We start from the raw sequence: 18,398 nt of genomic DNA, 5'->3' as shown, positions 1-18,398 counted from the left end.
CCTGACCCCATCGTGACCCCCGAAGCAACCTTTGACTCCTACTTAAAGTGAAATTTCATTTTAGCTCCTAAGAGATTTTTTTTTTTCTTGTCTCAAAGGGAGGGAGTGTGTGTGTTTCTTTGTCACTTGGAGACTTAGGTACCCTCGGGAAGGGCCAAGATTCTTCTATAATAGCCCTGTCAAAACAACCTGTGTCAGCTGTTCAGTCTGTGCCTGGTGGGACAGAACTGCAGGAAAGCCCCACTGCTGGTTGACACCATCCTCTGGGAGTTGTCCCTGACAGTCCTACATGCCTCTCTCCAGCCTTTTTGATGAGAGTGGAAAGTGTGAGGGACCTCCCCTCTTCATACATAGGAGGTACATAGGGACAGCAAGAAGGAAAGGGGCTAGCCCTGGGCCCACCTGCTCTTCCCTCTGCAGAAATGGCAGCTTCCTGGGACAGTGCATTACATTTGAATCAGACTGGGGACCTTTTGAGTCACACTGGCTAGTTTCAGAATACTGAAGTGGTACTCTCTGGATACCTTTCTTTTGACTGAGCAGGGTTTTTGTTTTCTGGGTCATATGTATCAAAATGGGACTTCTGATGGTCTGAAGGAGAACGAACCTAAGAGCTCAGGCAGTCTGTAGTGTTTGTACACTTACCCCCAGCTATGATGCTGGGATGTCTGCATGTTCAACAGATCTAGGACCTCAGGATTCTGGGAGCCCAGCAGGGCATCAAGGAGGGTGTTCTGAGGAGACACAGCCTCTTCTTGAATGATGCCAGAGTGCCACACTTAGCAGACAGAGACAATGAGACCATCAGGAGGACTTGACCAGCATGTATCCAGTGAGGTGGGGCTTGAACTAACCATCTCAGACTGCTTCTCAAGCATTCTTCATGCCTGGTGGGCGACCAGGACAGATGCAGGCTTTGTCTTCTCTGGAAACACCCAATCAGCCCTATATAGGCTAGATAAGGCACGGTCTCTTGCTACCCCTCCAAGGTCAGGGGACCTTGACTCTCTGTACGGTGGCAGAAGGTCACTGTAATCTATTAAATGTTGTTTAAAACTTATTTTCAGTGTTTATCCTAAAATGGAAAGACTACTTGCTGAAAAACTCTCCTGTTTTTTTCCCGTGTGGATGGAGAGAACAGAAGGGAGACTCTGTTCATGATAGCATGATAGCTGAGCTCACCCTGCTCCCGGCACCCCCACCACCCGGCTTTCTTTGGACTGTCTTGAAACGTTTGAATTCTTTTATGTTAAAAAACAAAGAAAGAAAGAAAGAAAGAAAGAAAGAAAGAAAGAAAGAAAGACCAGAAGGAAGCAGGCTACAGGGTTCAATACAACTCCTAGTTCTGCCCCTCATTCCTTCCATGGCTCCTTGCCTGCAACAGGGCCTCAGGGAACAGCAGGCAAGTCTGGCAGCCCAGTCAAGGAAATGGTCGTCTTCCTGCCAGCAGCACACCCAGGCCTCAGTCACAGCATCTGCCCCTGATCACCTTGGCAGTCGAGAAAACACTAAAAATAAGCTAGCTACAAACTTGGAGCAATGAAAATAAGGCAGGAATCCCAGATGGACCATTCGGTGGTTCCCATGCCTGTCCCAGAGGCTTACCCTGCCCAGGACTGCCACAGATGGATCTTGGCTCTGCTGTTGAGGAATGTGGTCTCTGTTCCCTCCTTCAATTTGTTGCCTCCTTGGGCCTGTGCAGCTGTGCTTTTCCCTGAGCAGATGCCAATCCTAAGAGAGCAAGTATTGTGCCCTTCAGGCCAAGGCAGCAGTGTGGACTTGGTGACAGAGGTAGATGTCAACCTGCTAGCTGACTTCAGTTGCCACAACTTTCATCTTGCAATCAGGATGGGTTACCTCCTGTGACAAACCACCCCTAGGTTTTAGTCACTGAGTATAAATAAGTTGATTTCCCTTTACAGAGAATTAAACTGGTAGCAGTCAGGGAACCGAGGGACTCAGAATAACACATGAGAGGTTCTTGTGAGCCAGGTCTCAGAGCGTTTTATTTTAAAATAATTTCATACATAAGTACTCATATATTTATATAATTTTCATCTTTCCTTGTCCTTCATCCTCCAAGTTCTCCTGTGATCTCCACCCATTCCCTCTCAAACTCATGACCTCCTTTGTTGTCATGTATGCATGCATGTATGTACATACACACATAAACATATATATATACACACATACATATATATCTATATCCTTATACCCACATATAAGTATAGCTTATATATATATATATGCCTATATATACACACATGAACATATATATTATATATGTATACATACATACATACATACATACATACATACATACATATATATCTATATCCTTATACCCACTATAGGTAAGTGTAGCTTTTACATACACACACAGCCTGCGGAGCCCATATGTGGCTCATATGTTGGTCATATGTGTATTTGTTTAGGGCTGACCACGTAGGATTGGCCTATGGGGGCTTGTGCCTGGAGAAGACAGTTTTCCTTCTCTCAATAGTTACCAACTGCCTTCATGTAGGAGAGGGGCCTTGTAAGATTTCCCCCATCCATGCTGGCGCATCAGTTGGTGTTATAATGGTATAGGTCTTGTTCAGGTAACAAATCTTGAGATTTCATGAGTGCAGCTTCCCTGTCATCTATACAAGGCACAGTCTCAAGCAGAGGTCTAGGTCATCTGGTTCTTACAGACTTTCCACCCATTCTTCCATGGTGTTCCTGAGCCTTAGATATAAGGGCTCTGGAGTAGATGTATCAATTGTGGTTGGGATCCCATGGTCTGTTGTTCTCTGCAGTTTGACTTTTTGTGGATCTCTGTAATAGTCTGTGTCTGCTGCAAAAAAAGAAATTGCCTTTGAAGAGAGGCAAAAGCCACACTTACCTGTGGGTATAAGGAACACACCTAGAATGTAGTTAGGAATGAGACTGGCTTAGGGAAGCAGCAGGAGTAGGTTCTGTGGCTCACCACCCATGGGTAGTTGTTTAGATTTACAGTTCCGGACATGAGTTCCCTCTTACTGAGTTGGCCTCAAGTTTAATTGGGCAGCTGTTGGTGCCCACAACATGTAAGAGCCTCACTACTGCACCCCTGGGGACATCTTGTTCTACTGGTCATTATTATGGTCCATAAGCTTTACAGCCTATTAGAACTGGCAATTGCTTTTCTCCTTGGGCAGCTTGCACAGAACCGATCTGAAGGGATGCTATGAGATCTAGTCTGCAGGGAGAAGACATCTCAATGAGCTAGAATCAGTTCTACTAAATTCCTTCTAGTCCTGCATCCAAAGTGTCTGGTGTCTTCGGCAATAGGGTCATACCTTCAAGGTCTGGTGGACAACCAAGGCAACAGCCATACCCTATATTATTTAGGGGTTTCAACTTCCTTGACTAACAACACAAAACTGTCCCATGATTGGCAGTGGGGTTTTGTTAGATAGTCTAGCTCTTACAGGGATCAAGTGAGATAACTTCACTGCATATGTTTGTGTGTATACTTATATACTTACATATATCTGACATTGGCTAGAGCTGTCACAGGCCTTACCTAACCACAAGAAGAACTGGGACACGGAGTGTGTGGAAAGCCTTGGCGGTTTCTGCATGCTTCTCCTGCCTCCCTCTCCGAATCTTGGGGGCTCTGTTCACACGTTCTCAGGATAGAGTGTGACCTCTGACCTCTGCCTCTCTGCCTTTGTGCCTCTGACCCCTATCTGGCTGGGAGCCTGACAGACGATTTTAACCACTCCCCTGAAGTGGTTCCAAGTGTGCCCTGCCACCTGCGTGGGGATTACTCTTTGAGTCACTCTTTGGAACTGGAGACTTACGAGACCTACTGGCTTCTGAATCTCTGCAGACAGTTACGTTAATACTCTCCTCAGACTTTCAGGCTCTCCAAAGTCCTGTTTAGGAAACGTTTGTTCAGGGATTTCTCCAATAGGGAGTTTGAGAGGGAGTTGAGCCCTTATCACAGATTCCTGAGAAGCCCCTAGGCTGGAAACTAAAGGCCAGCAAGGTAAAAGGACATGCAATAGACCAACCAACCAGCCCAGCAGATAGAAGCTGATTCAGGTACCCCGGCCCCGCCTACAGTGTGCCAGGCTTATGAGTGGCAGCCCTTTGAGATCTTTCCTAGCACAGGGTTATAGGATGGTACACAGAACTGTCAGCAGAGTCCCCCGGCCACTATCTGAGGCTGCAGTCAAGTCTCTTCACCCCTCAGGCTCAAGTCCTTCATGTAGCCCTCTCCAGCATGTGCCCCTGTGACGCCTTTATTTTGCTCCGAGAAAGGTTCACCTCCATTTGTATGGGAATGGACCCTTCTTACCATTTCCTCCTGGGCCTGAGAGGGAACTAGGTCTCAATTAGAGCCTGAGCTCCTAATTGTTTAAATTGTAAGGATTTCTGCTAAGGAGAGAGGGGTGGGGGGAGGACCTGGATGCTGCCATGGTCTTTCCTTCCAGGAACACCTGTACTTAGCCAAGGCTGCCTGTCCACTCTCAGAACTCGGGGCAGACCACCCTGTATTCTCTGTGCCAGGCCCCTCTCCTCTACCTCTTTCTTCATAACATCCCGACTGGCCGGAAGACGTGTCTATGGGGCATTTTCTTGCTAATGGATGTTGTCTATATGGGAAGGGCCATCTCTAGGCAGGTGGGTCCCGGCTATTGACAAAGGGCAGCTGAACCCAAGCAAGCAGTGTTCCTCTGTGGTTTCTGCTTCAGCTCCTGCTTGCTTGGGTGCCTGCTTTAGTTCCATGATTGATGGACTATAAGCCAAAATCAACCCTCTCCTCCCGGTTGTTTTGGTTAGTACTTTATCACAGTAACAGAAAGCAAACGAAGATGTCTATTTAATAGTGGGTGCACTCCGCATCCAACAGCGTGTGTCTATGGACAGTCAGACGGGAACTGAGTGGAGCGCTGCTGGGATTTCAGTGTTTCTCCCTAACTAAAGGACTCCCACAGTGATCCTGGACATCTTCACGTGCTTATTGAACATTGATATTTTCTTGAGGCAATGCTTAGCCAATCCTTTTCCATCCCTGACCAGGTTGTTCATGTTTCTGTTGAGCTGTCTGAGTTCTTTATGTATCTGTATATCTACCCTCATCAGTCACCTGCAGTGGACTCTTATTTTTTATTTATTTTGCAATGTGTGTGGAGGTCAGGTCAATGGCAGATGTCCTTTTTAGCTTCTGGCTGGCCACTGAGAACTCCAAGGGTCACCTGTCTCTGCAGGTGCTGCAGTCACACATGGGCCACTGAGCCTGTCCTTTACATGGGTGCTGGGGATTTGAACTCAGGTCTTCATGCTTGCACAGCAGATACTTGACTGATCAAGCCATCTCCCTAGCCCAGGCTGTTTTAACACAGGATATTAACATAGTTCTTATACCGATAAGATCATAAGTTATAGCTTTCAACAGATTTTTGTGGAAGAGAGGACCTGGGACATAAGTGCTTAGGACTTTTGAGAATCATAATGTAGCCGTTTCAGGGGCAAGTTAAAGCAAAGAGAACTCTTGTATTGGGCCAGTCCCCCTAACCCAGCCTTCTTTTGTCTTGGAATTATTTTTGTAACCATTTTGTCAGTAACTATTGCTGCAGCTGGTTCTGTGGTCACAAACTAGCTGAGGTCTGTCAAATTTTTACCATACTGACAACAAGCGAGGCGCTTAATGTATACCATCTCCGTTACTCTACACATCAGACATACAAACTATATGTCCTGGCCTCCATGAGATTGACTTTCTGGGGTCCGCAGAACAGAGAGCACGGCGTGGCATAACTGTGGCATAACATAACCAGTGTGACCCAGTGGCAAAGCTCAGGTGCTCTGAGTATCACACCATGGCCCAAGTCAAGCTATTTTGCGGGGGGGGGGGGTCAATTATACCATGAAGCCCTCAGAGCAGTGCCCGGGTCTAGCTAGGGCTCCCTGGGCCTCCTGTATAGAGCCACTGTCCTCTGGTCCTGAACAAGCAGATGAGCTCCTGCAGACTCAGAAAAAGGAGAAGGGGACACTGGACTCTGGGGCATGCCGGTTCTCTGGGGTCTTCACCAAGATGACCTTTATCACATGGTGCCACATATGGCTGTCTGAGAGCCAGTCACTAACGAGCAATTGTTCTGAGCCTATTTGTGTCACACTGCATGTATTTCTGCCTGCCTTCCTCAGGTGACATGTGGGCTCCCAGGGACATGGGGCTAACACTGGTCTGCTCCGTTCCACAGTACCTAGAGCCACCTCAGTCAGTTCCTGTTGCCTGGCTGCTCTGCATTTCTGTCTCTGGGGACTTCAGTCTCTCTCCAGTTTCTCAGCCCCCTTCTTTACACTGTCTCTCCACTAACCACTCTAGAGCTGCCTGGGTCACACATAGCTCTGCGATGGGAGTCCCTTCCCACTCTGCTGTAGGTGACTACTGGAGAACACAGCTGGGGAAGTTCTAGTCTTTTTATTCTGGGAACCATGGGCACGACACAAATAGAAGAGATGAACCCTCTTACTGCCATGGGTCAGACAGAGGATCCATCCCAGAATATACCACTTTTAAACTAGGAGGGGTCCCTACAGTGCACCTTACTGGAGATTCCTCTCTTGTATCTGGGTGAGGCTGTCACAAAAGGACCTATGACCTTTCCTGTGCTCAGACATTGAGCCGTGTATTTCAAACTCAGCCTAGACAGATGCATGTGTTCTCTCCCGAAGCCTGAAGTTTCCATTTAGGGCAAGCTCAACAGAATCCCTGAGAGTCGGAGGTAGGGGGGGGGGACAAGTTGCTGTGCATGGTCCTCTGTTCAGTACATGCCTGTAGCTCCCTCCATGGCTTGGGTTTAGAGAAGGTTTCCACTCAGGGGCACAAAAGTTGCTTCTGACAGCTGTGCTAAGAGCGAGAAAGGAAACCAAGACCTACTTGAGCTTGGCCGAGGCAAGGTCTTGCTGACACAAAGAGAGAGCACGTTGGCAAGCACCGAGAACAGAGCGGTAGAAGGGAGGGGTAGCTCTTGTTCCTCTGGACTACAGTTGCTGACACAATTCTGATGCCCTTGGCTGTCCTCCAGGTCCTTAGCCCCACACCCAGTTCTCTGAAAGACAGGAGGAAGCAGTGATGTAAGCCTATCTTCTGGCCCTAATCTTAGCCCTGCACTGGGCCTTGGAGTCTCTTTGGTGTCACTTCATGGTTTGGCAGATGAGGAAACTAAGGCTCTGAGAGGGGAAGTGTCTTGCCACAGGTCAGGTTACTTGATGTATGTATCCATCCTGACCAGCAAGTGACAAAGAAGTAGGCCAGCCCAAGTCTGACGCCCCAAGCAGCCCATGCGTTCTTGGCAGGGAACCCTCAGGATACAGGGCAGAGAGGCGCTCTTGGACCTGGCTATGTGGGATCCCAGGGACACTGGGAATCTACTCCAGTTGCTTGACCCTCCCTGACCCCTAATCCCAAGGTACTTCTCCGATGCCTCCTTGGAGGTCAACTACATGTTAGCTGAGCCCAGCAGTAGGTACCAAGAAGCTTAGATACCCAACACAAAGTCTGATCCATCCAGGGAATAGCTACCTGAAGGCACTGGCTAATTAATGGATGTGAGCTACTCTAAACAACACGAGGCAGCGTGTGCTTAATGAAAGGCTGGCTGAAGCCTCACAGGCTCTGAATATTCCTTCGTGGGTCCGTGTAGTGTAGATTTAACATCCGCAAGTAGCTGCAGAGATCTGAGATGTATGGTCCGCAGCTTTGCTGCAAGAGGACTCAGGCCGGAAGCCAGTGTGCCTAGCCAGCTACTCCATCCCTGCTTCAGCCAACTCTGTTGCCTCCTGTCAGGGAGGGAGGGAGAAGAACTCCGGGGAAATGACCAAGCCTTCGGCTATAGCATTCAGAAGAAGTGTAGTTACCACAGCCCGTTAGCTAGTGCTGTGAGGAAACGCACAGGGACTGTGAAATGGTGTTGACTTGACAGAGTTAGAATCACCTGGGAGATGATTCAGGCGCACCTCGGGGAGGGGGTCAGTATCTTGATCACCTTAACTGGGACCAGAAGACCCGTTACTGGGTGGTATCATTCCCCGATCAAAGGACTCTGAAGTCTCTGGAGGTGCACACCTTGAATCCTACACCCAGGAGGCAGAAGCAGGTGGACTTTTGTGAGTTTGAGGTCAGCCTGGTCTACATAGTGAGTTCTAGGCCAGCCAGGGCTACCATGTCTCAATAAATGATGAAGAAGAAAAGAAGGAAGAGGAGGAGGAAGAAGAAGAAGAGAGGAGGAGGAGGAAGAGGAGGAGGAGGAGGAAGAAGAGGAGGAGGAGGAGGAGGAGGAGGAGGAAGGAAGGAAGGAAGGAAGGAAGGAAGGAAGGAAGGAGAAACCAAGCTGAGCACCAGTAAGCGTGCATTCACTGCTCTGTTCTTGATTATGGATACAATATACTCACAGCCCCTCAAGCTCCTGCATGGTGACTTCTCCTCCACAACAGACTGTAACCTGGAACTGCCAACCAGAACAAACCCTTTATTATTTAAGTCGCTTCCATCAGGGTGTTTATCACAGGAGCAGGGGATAAATACTACAATGCATAGGAAGTGTGGCTTGGGAGAAAGAGACCCGATAGAAGGGTATATGCCTTCCTTCGTTTGAGAATTACAGTATCACACAATGGACACATTGAGGGCCCAGAGGATGAGAGGCTAAAACTTCCCTAGGCACCACCTAGAGGAGATGAGGGAAGAGAGGCGTGTGTATTCTAGGGAGGGAAGTTGCATAAACCCCACCATGGAGCAAGCTACTATCCATGGACACACTGCACAAAGCAAGTCTCACTGCCTGCGAGTGCATTGCACTAACAAGTTTTATTGGGCCACAGCTACCCCCGTTCTGTGCCTGCCTCTGTTACAAGGGTAGAGGTGAGGAGATGCAACAGATTGTGGCCTCGGAAGCCTAGCATTCACTATCTGAACCTCCACAGAAAGTCTGCCCACTGCCTGTGTTGAGAAAGGAATGAGTGAACCCTAAGGCTGCTTGGCTGATCTAGAATAAGAGAGCAAGGACAATGAGCAATGCACTTGGTTTAGAGGGACAGGGCTTGGTCTTCCTGGGAAGCCTCTGGTTAGGCTTCACTGGGCTCTCACACACCTTTGAACCTACTGTCTTACTTTCATAGCAGTCTTGAGTGACAAAAGATCTTTGATCCCAAATTTATAGAAGGAACCAAGATTTGGAGGGTCTCTTGATTCTCTCAAGGTCACAAAATTAGTATTGGGAGACTAAAGCCAAATACATACCCATCCCCTGGGTATTTGCAGGAAAGAGGCTCTGAGATACCATGATGGACAAGACAGACATGGCTACTTCACTCACGGAGCACACACTACATTTAAATCCAAGGCTCACCACGAGACCCCCCTCCCCTGAGTCAGCAAGGGATCCACAAAGGTTCCTGAGCAAGTGCTGTCTTCTTCATGCCCAATGCTGATGGGCACAGAAGAAATAGAAGTCATTCTGGGCTGGTCGTGAAGGAGCTTCCATCCAGGAGAGAGGGGAAGCTATCACTGATAGCTCCCTGGGAGGTGGATGGAAGCAGGATTGTAGATACACTCCAGATGGCGAGGGCTGACTTGCGATAAGCTCAGCTCCAGTCTGGCTGTGATTCACTTTCTCCCACTGTAAGTGGTGTGACGATGGGAACGTTCTTCACGTGTTTGCTGTGGAGGTGTGTGAACTGGAGGTGTGTGAACTGATACATGCTGAGGACAGTACATGGCAAGCAAGCGGGGTACTGAAGGCTCACTGTCGTCACTGCCGCTGTCGCCCAGGGCTGCCTGCGGTGGTTATGGAAGCCTTGCAGGAAAAGCAACTGCAGCTGGCGAGACAGGAGTAAGACCATCAGAGTCACCAGCAAGGAGAACACTCAGTCACATTTAGAAGTGAGAGAGTGACATATTTATTTATTTATTTATTTATTTATTTATTTATTAGCAGAACTGAGGTTTGTGTGATTTAGATCCAGACAAAGCAAGCACTGAAGGTGGACAAACTCTCCTCTGCCCCCACCCACTTGTCACTGTGCAAACTTTGCTGGAGATTGGAGATTTCTTGGTCTGTCCAGGACCCATTTGGGGATTAGAAGCTACAGGCCTCATTCCTGAATGTCCTCCTTAGAGCAGAATTACCAAAATGAAGACTCCTGTTTGTCACTGACTGCAGTGCAGAACTAGCCAGTGTCGCCTTGAAGATAAAATACAGCAGGAACAAATCTGTTCTGTGCTGAGGATCTTAAAGGTATTATTACTTTGTTTTTTTGAGCTAATAGTTTTGATAGCTCAATATATAGACTAAGCTAGCCTTGAATTTGTAGTGATTCTCCTGCCTCAGCCTTCTAAGTGGGGTTATAGGTGCTTACCACCACTCCCAGCCCATTAAGGCCATTTACTAGAATCATTCTGGGGAAGAGCATCTGTGCTCTGAGGACTAGCACACAGCCTGTCACGTGGGTGTCATGCCTCTACTCTGTGACTTCCTTACTGCCATATCTTCAAGAGCTTACAGTGGTCACAGCCTCTGTGGCTTAGGAGGAGACAGACCAGCTTTTCAGCAGTACTGTGGACAAGGCAGGCATGCTGAAAACAGCTCAGCCACTACCAGGGATTCAGTCAGAGAGACTCAATTCCATGTCGCAGGGACTGAGATGGGTTAACTCTCTGAGAGATACCTGACAGGTTAATACCTAGATTTACTAAATTATAAAAGTTTCTCATTCTGTCTGGACACTGGGTGCCCCAAGACACAAGTGCTATCTTCCTGGCTTCTGACTGTGCACATCATCAGAGACAAATCCTTCACTGTGAAGGCTTGAGAATGTGTCAGATGAACAGAAACCAGAGTCTGCCTTGTCCTTGGAAAGATTACTGAGTTGTTCACTGTCCACACAGTGAATACTGCCTTTTAGGTAAAATGTGGGGATAGCTTTTATCTATTGGCCCCCAAACAGTAGCTCTGTAGCTGGGTGGAATTGTTGTGAGGGTTTCTCACAGTTTCTAAACTCTGGAACATGTTGAAATCATCTGATAGATTTCAAAAAATTCTTGTTCCCAGGCTGTGTCCCAAAATCAATGAAGTTGGCACTCTCTAAAGGAGAGAGTTCAGGAAACCACATTTCTAGAAAATCCCCAGATGACACCAGTGTGCTTGGAAGTTTGAGTCCCTAATCTAGATGCTATGGTGTTTCCAGGTGGTGGATTTTGAGCTCTTGGATGGGGCTCACTGGTTGGCCTACTTTGGAAAGTGATTCATTCCATCTGTAGGTTAGACCTTGCCAGGCAGGTTCAGTGTGGGCAGTAGCCAGACTGAACTAGGTGCTGACATTTGGTGCTGACATTCTACGGGAGCAAGGTTCACAGTGTTGGCCACACACAGGCTGCTGACACTCATAGGTAGATGGAACTCAGATACCCACCTAAAAGACCAGGTCTTCCAATGCTGAGGTCAGGGATGCCATCTTCTGCCTCCATCTGGAAGGTACCCATGGCTACTTGCATCATTTCCCAGGCTTGTGGAAAGGGAACAGAATAGGTCAGTTGATGTAATGGATTAAAAAAAAAAAATGGAACAGGAAGAAGAAACCTAAAGCTAAGGCAGCTGTGACTCACTGTGGTCCAAAGTAGGCGTGGAAACAGGCCTTCAGCAACCACAGTGGAGCTGCTTTTTCAACGAGGAAATGGTTGGAACTGAAAACAGAGATCTTCCAGGGACTTCTAGAGTTTTCCATCACTTAGTTCTTTTTTTTTTTTTTTTTTTTTTTCTGTAGATAAATATGAGAATGTCCCAGGAATGACAGTCAGCCTGTCTTCGATGAGTAGAAAGGAGGATAAAACAGCAGCCACCCAGCTACTCATTTTGACTTGAAATGGCCAGAAAGCAAGGCAGGTCCATAGCCAGGCACATCTGGTCCATAGAGATGTGTCCAGCTTGTGTAAACTGGAAATGGAGAGTCCCAGAAGTGAGACAAATGAGAGGAATCCATTTGAACGTCCCCAGTTAATGAGTCAACAGTGAATGAAGACAGCCTGTGAGGCTCACGTGGCTTCAAGCAAACAGGAGATGTCCCAACAACTATTTTCTCTTGGGCATTCTTCAAGATCCACGTAAAGGGCATCCTGGTAGGCCCCTGCATCCTGCCAGCTGCCCTCACGCCAGATGTTAGGAGTCCCTCCTTGCCAGCTTCATAGACAATGCAAGGCCCACTGAGATCCCTAGAGTTAGCCACACTGATCAGGTCAGCTTAGATGAATGTTCCACAGGCCAGTCTTGTTTTATTAGCTGGTCATGCCAGGCTTGCAGTGTTAAAGTTCAGTGGTGGGGTACTGATCCCTACAGAAGGGGCTGCCCTAGGGTGACCACATGGTCAGTTGAGAACTGGGCTCCATGCTTAGACGGACATTCTTACTCCTACTTGGCTACTCACTAGCAGTGGGACACCGGCATATTTTATTTTCTGTGTTTGTTATCTTACAATAGAAATAACATAGGTAGTATGTCAGAGACGGCATATGGAACAGCAGCACAGTAGTTACCATCAGCAGCTGTGGGAGACAAGTTCAGAGGAGCAAGAGCCTCTAGTGAAAGGATGCTGGCTTGTCTCTGTGGAGGGCTGGGAAGGTGGAGCCATACAGACCCAGCAGTGCCCACTGACAGTCATGGAGTTTGCAGTTTCCTGTGCCCTGTAGGACTGGAGAGGAGGAGGAGGAAGCGCTGGCATGCTGTGCGCGTGATGAAGTCTTCCAAATGGGCATGCTGAAGGGAAAGGTCAGGGGCGAGCTCTGTTGGTGAGCACCCCACTGTGCTTCACTTGGTGGTGGTGACCGTGTGATGTGGGAACTGTTGTAAAACTCCCCAAACCAAACCCACAAGTAGGTGTCAGGTGATCTCAAGTCATCCCTCTGGGCATCTGCTGTCTGATGTACCAGAGATTCCTGACTGCTGGATTTCTAAGATCAGGATAATTCTGGGAGAATATTCACCAACCAGCTCCTATACTCTAAGCTACTCAGGGGAGCATAAAGACCAAATTGGGAAGTGACCCTGAACGTGAGAGAACTCCAGAGAACTGACTGTGAAGAAGACCTGTGCAGATCTCAGACTCCACGGGTACCTTGCTGCAAGGGGTACTGACATCCACCTTAAGTTCATTCTTCTATTTTCCTGGGGGTTACAGAGGAAATCAGGGAACTCTGTAAGAACAAATCACGGTAATGCAGAGAGAACATAGCAGGACAGATGTGGGATGTCTGGTTTGCTCTGCACATGCGGATGAGGGTACTGGGCAAGTTGGTAAATGCCTCCAAGTCCCAGTATTATCACCTGGAAAATGGGGGTAATGAGTCAGCAGGAATCAGGAAGTTTGGGTCTGTGAGATGTGGAGAGACAGCTGAGTCCTTAATGTACAGAGGAGGTACCCAGCAAACGCTGGTTGTCCCAAGTAGAAGGAACCACCAGGCCCTTGTCCCTAACAGTTCACTCATTTGACAAATCATCACTTGTTATGAGCAAAGCTTATTGCCAGTGACATGAGCTCTGACTGTTCCCTTGTTTCCTGGCTGTCAGCTTTTAGCATGTACTCACACCTTTGCAGTTTATCATCACTTCTTGGAGACCATGGCTTCATATTTTTCTATCTGTAAGCACCTTTTCCATCTCAAACCATGATCACACGAGTTCTACCTACTTGCTAAGCTCATGGCCAGTGCCCAAGTGTGGGGCACACGGACACTAGTCTCTTAGCCAGTCTGGGGTAGGTATTATTTCCATGTGAGGAAGCCTGAGGCTGAGACAGATGTGAGTGGCTGGCCTCTTACTGCTCATGCTGGTACTTATTTCTTAGAGAGAGCGGCATTCGGGAGGCATGCTTACTGCCCTTCATATCCTGAGAGCCACTGTACACACTGACATGTCTCTGTTCCAGAATGTCTGTAAGGCAGTGGAGGAGACACAGCACCCGCCCACGATACAGGAGATCAAGCAGAAGATTGACAGTTATAACAGCCGGGAGAAGCACTGCCTGGGCATGAAGTTGGTAAGCAGAGCCTGTCCATCCCTACTCAACATGTTTTCTGTCCCCTCTCCGCAGGAACAGCAACTCCCGAGCAGCTCACTCTCCTTTGTCCAGGCCCAGCTTTCTGTGGCCTCAGGGACCCAGAGAAATGGAATGGGCTTTAGAACAGACTCTATAGACACAAGCTCTGCTCCATTCAGTCTCTGGCTACTTTGGGAAAGTTTAACCTCTCCTTACTTCAGTATAAAATAGAGACCTTGGGAAATAAATGACAGTGATGGAGGGATGAGGGCTTGATCCTCAGGACGTCCTTGACCTGGGGAATCTGCAACTGCTGTTCCTGCCTGTCAAGCTCACAGTGCTCAGGCTGGTGAAAGCCCTGAACTTGACAGATTCAGAGTTGTTTTTAAGGAGTAACATCAGGAGAGCCCTGCCCCCTACTGGTGACTAGCAGCAACTGGCTCTCTGTGGCTTCCAAGTCACTCAGGAGCCTCAGAAAATACAGCTGTCCATCAGGCCAAAGTTGGGCTGGACCTCTGAGGACTTTGATGCTGCGCCTCCCAAGTTCAGAGGAAGAGAGGTGCCTGCAGGCTCTGCCTTTAGAATCAGACCCAACAAAGCTCACTCACTGGCACCTATCTGGTAGAGGGTTGGAGTGGCCGGCCTAAACTTCCTGTGGGGGAAACCCAACCCCACTAATCCTCTCTGGTAACTGGGCTCCAGACCTCCTGGCCCATGAGGGTCAGGAGTGAATTACCTCCAGCCCCTCTAGATAGGAGACTCAGGCAGGCTGGCTGAAGTGGTCTGTCAGGGCTTCTGTAGTTCACAAGCCAGAGTGGCAGACAGAATCAGGCAAGATGTACTTCCCACTTGCAGAGTGAAGATGGCACCTACACAGGTTTTATCAAAGTGCATTTGAAACTCCGACGGCCAGTGACGGTGCCTGCGGGGATCCGGCCCCAGTCCATCTATGACGCCATTAAGGAAGTGAACCCTGCAGCCACCACAGACAAGCGGACATCCTTCTACCTGCCACTTGATGCCATCAAGCAGCTACATATCAGCAGCACCACCACTGTCAGTGAGGTCATCCAGGGGCTGCTCAAGAAATTCATGGTTGTGGACAACCCACAGAAGTTTGCACTTTTTAAGCAGATACACAAAGATGGACAAGGTATGAGAGTTTCCAACCTTTCCCCAGTCTGCTAATGCCCAGTCACTAAACTTCAGTCAGTCCTGGATGGAAGTGTGGGCTTCCAGGCAGCAAGTCTATAGCCATCTATGTGGTGTTAGAATTCGTGGAAGAACCAAGCATGGACTCTGGGCAGGGCAGGCAGCTCACACCCACTGTGCCCAGCTCCATGCACATACAGGAAAGACTGCACCCTGGGCTCTGGGCTCCTGATCTCTGTGATAGGAAGGAGTCCACCCACTGCTCCTTTTCCTTTGGAAGATGCTGTAAATGGAAACACCACTAAACTTTGCCATGTGGGAAGGGAGGCAGTGGCAGGAAAGGATGGAAGGCTCTGAGCCACTACTGCTTTGTTAGATCCATGCCCATTAGAAGAACCATGACTATTTCTAGTTATCTGCCCAACCTGTACAGTTCCAAGCCCAGGCCCCATCCTATCCTCATTAGAGGTGAGCGCCCAGCCCTTCATTCTCTGTTTGCAGTGCTCTTCCAGAAACTCTCCATTGCTGACTGCCCTCTCTACCTTCGTCTGCTCGCTGGGCCTGACACTGATGTTCTCAGCTTTGTGCTGAAGGAGAATGAAACTGGAGAGGTGGAGGTATGTCTGGACCCTTTGCAAAAACCAGTCCCGAGTGCGCAGATAAAATCAGTGGGGCGAAGCCAGATGGGTGCTGCTGTCCTAACTGCAGAGGGTGGGTGGGGCTACAGGACTGCCAGAGGCTCAGTGCTTAACCCAGGATCATCAGTGGGGCGCATCACAGGGAAGCAAGTCACAACCTGCATACAGTGAGCCCGTGGAAAGGATGTCATTTGCTTTGTGAAAATAGGGCTGGTATGGGATGGGGTCACACACAAAGAAACTGTTCAGGCCCCACCTAGTTTTGCCCTAAGGCCCAGCAAGCTCCAACAACTCTTGGCTCTACTGGACATAAGACATTTTTGAACCATTTTTCTCTCCTAAAATGCTGACTTCTTTTCTCCAAGGAGGTCTAACCAAGTGTCAGACTCCTGGCAAAAATGGGGTCAAATCAGGTAGCAATCCTCCAAGCCCAGAATCCTTGGGATGTGATCTCACGGAGTGACGGGAAGAGGAGTGTCTGAGTGTTGCTCAGAGTTCAGAGCAGGGTTGCTGTTGTTGTTTGGAGTTGGGGGAGGCAATGCAGCTTTGGGAGGAACATGACAGACAGGGCTCAACACCCATTTCAACCAGGACAGCTCAGCATGATCTTGAGTCTACAGAACCGTCTGTTAGGGAAAGAGGTGCCACTGAAGGCCTGTGCACCCTGCGGGCTGAGGGCCTGGGGTTGCTGCTGCCGGCTCTCTGACTGTGCTATGCCCACCCTCTCTGTGGACCACAGGTTTCTTATCTAGTGTGGGGATTAAACCAGGCACACCTTGTGCTCAAGGAGCATTGAGTCTCAGACCTTCCTCCCATGTGGAGGAATAAGCCTGACCAGCTAGAGACAACTGAGATGTGTCCAGGGTATGCCGGGTATACTGGTTCACGAGGTGGGCAGCAGGGTGGAGTTTGAAACCTGCTATCACACAGCTGATGAGAGACATCCTCCAATGCCTTGGGGGAGCACATCCAGCACAAAAGTGAAGACTTCAGTGTATGGGAACTCCATGAGGTGCTGGGACTTGACTATTTGTGGCTAATGTGACCATCACGTACGGTACACAAATGTCATTCATGGTATCTGCCTCTTCAGTTGAAAAGTGTGTGTGTGGCTGGCTCACTGTGGAGCAGCAGCAGGACCCTTCTAACCATTTCCCTTTGTTTTCTCCTCCTCCGTCTCCTCCACCTTCATCATGCCTCACAGTGGGATGCCTTTTCCATTCCTGAACTCCAGAACTTCTTAACTATCCTGGAAAAAGAGGAGCAGGACAAGATCCATCAACTGCAGAAGAAGTACAACAAATTCCGGCAGAAACTGGAAGAGGCGTTACGAGAGTCCCAAGGGAAGCCTGGGTAACCAGCTTACCTCCTGTCCTCTCGGTGCCCTCTGATTTATTTTATTGTTAATTATTTCATAACAAACAGTTATTCTCAAGACACCTCTGGTAGGTCCACCTGTGCCTGCCCAGCAGTTAACAGATGTGGCACAAAGTCTCTTCCACAAAGTGTCTATGCAGGATTCCTGCTAACCCACAACATGGCTCTGGAGAGATTCCGCCTGGGATCAGAACTCGTGTGGAATGACCAGTGTTTCCCTTGCTCAATCTGCTGGCCTTTCAGAAACCAAATAGTTGCCTCTCTGGTCACCAAACTCCAATCAATCACCAGCTGGCAAAAGGAAAGAAAGATTTCAGAGCCTGAGTTCTTTCTCTGGATTTATTCTTCAGTTCCCCTTTGTTTTGTTTTTGCCACATATAGTATATTTAAGGGTCAAATGTGGCATATTCATTTTAGCTAAGTCCTTGAAAGCAGGAAAGTCCTCATGAAAGGACTGTCCTCCTTGCCCCAAGGTGCCTCTTCTTCACTAGTATTAGACACTCAGGGTCAGCCTGAGATTTCCAGAGGCTACAGCCTGACCAGGCTGTCTCTTATTACCCAGCAGGCTGTGTGCATGCAAACCCAAAGACATATATGCACAATTGTGTGCTATTTCAGCATATTTCTGTCCAATGTCTGCTATGTTAATTTTTTAATATTGTCATCCTTATGGGTTTCTACCAAAGAGAAACCAGCCACTTATCAATTTTAGTTTCCGGCTGAGTCGCCAGAAAGTATTAGAGAAGCACATCCAAGCTGTCTGTGGCCTGTGCCTACAGTGAGGGCCTGGATGGCCTGGGCTACTCTCCTTGACCTTAAGTGCCACTTCCACCTCTAACTCGGGTTTTAGGGTCTCCAGCTCTTGCCTGAGTTATAGCTTTGATTACAGTGGTAAGGGCCTCCAACTTGGAGTCCTTCCTGGTGGGAAGCATGGTCTGCTCGCAGCACAGCACTGAGCAAACCTGTGGCCCAGACTTCCCTGGTGACTTCAGTGCCTTTTGTTTTCAGAGAAAAGAGCGGGGCATGTTTGCCTGAAGCTCTCCTGCTGGCTTGACCCTGGCAGGAAGTGGACAATGGTGCTATAGAGACAAGGACAGGAGGCTCCTCAGAGCACAGGGTGACATCACACACCTCTTTCCCATCAAGCTTCCTGATCAGGCTTTGACT

The 18,398-nt window shown here is 48.6% G+C and overlaps 2 protein-coding genes across 3 annotated transcripts in view; one reads left to right on the top strand and one right to left on the bottom strand.

Annotated features, from left to right (window-relative positions):
- Positions 1-18,280, top strand: part of Rassf5 (Ras association domain family member 5) — a 60,427-nt gene extending 42,147 nt beyond the window's left edge. For both annotated transcript variants that reach the window (XM_076941123.1, XM_076941124.1), the window contains 4 exons: positions 13,954-14,064; positions 14,920-15,217; positions 15,718-15,833; positions 17,059-18,280. In XM_076941123.1, coding sequence (XP_076797238.1) covers positions 13,954-14,064; positions 14,920-15,217; positions 15,718-15,833; positions 17,059-17,211 — 678 coding nt within the window. In that variant the 3' untranslated portion in view covers positions 17,212-18,280. The remainder of the gene's footprint in view (positions 1-13,953; positions 14,065-14,919; positions 15,218-15,717; positions 15,834-17,058) is intronic.
- Eif2d (eukaryotic translation initiation factor 2D) overlaps positions 9,934-18,398 on the bottom strand; it is a 31,904-nt gene continuing 23,439 nt past the window's right edge. Inside the window, exons 16-17 of the transcript XR_013112803.1 lie at positions 11,642-17,522; positions 9,934-11,541 (exon numbers count right to left, since the gene is read on the bottom strand). The gene's annotated coding sequence lies outside the window, so the exon portion shown is untranslated. The remainder of the gene's footprint in view (positions 11,542-11,641; positions 17,523-18,398) is intronic.

The sequence above is a fragment of the Arvicanthis niloticus genome, chromosome 10 (genome assembly GCF_011762505.2).
Source record: "Arvicanthis niloticus isolate mArvNil1 chromosome 10, mArvNil1.pat.X, whole genome shotgun sequence".
Classification (NCBI taxonomy): domain Eukaryota; kingdom Metazoa; phylum Chordata; class Mammalia; order Rodentia; family Muridae; genus Arvicanthis; species Arvicanthis niloticus.
This window is presented reverse-complemented; position numbering and strand designations above follow the sequence as displayed.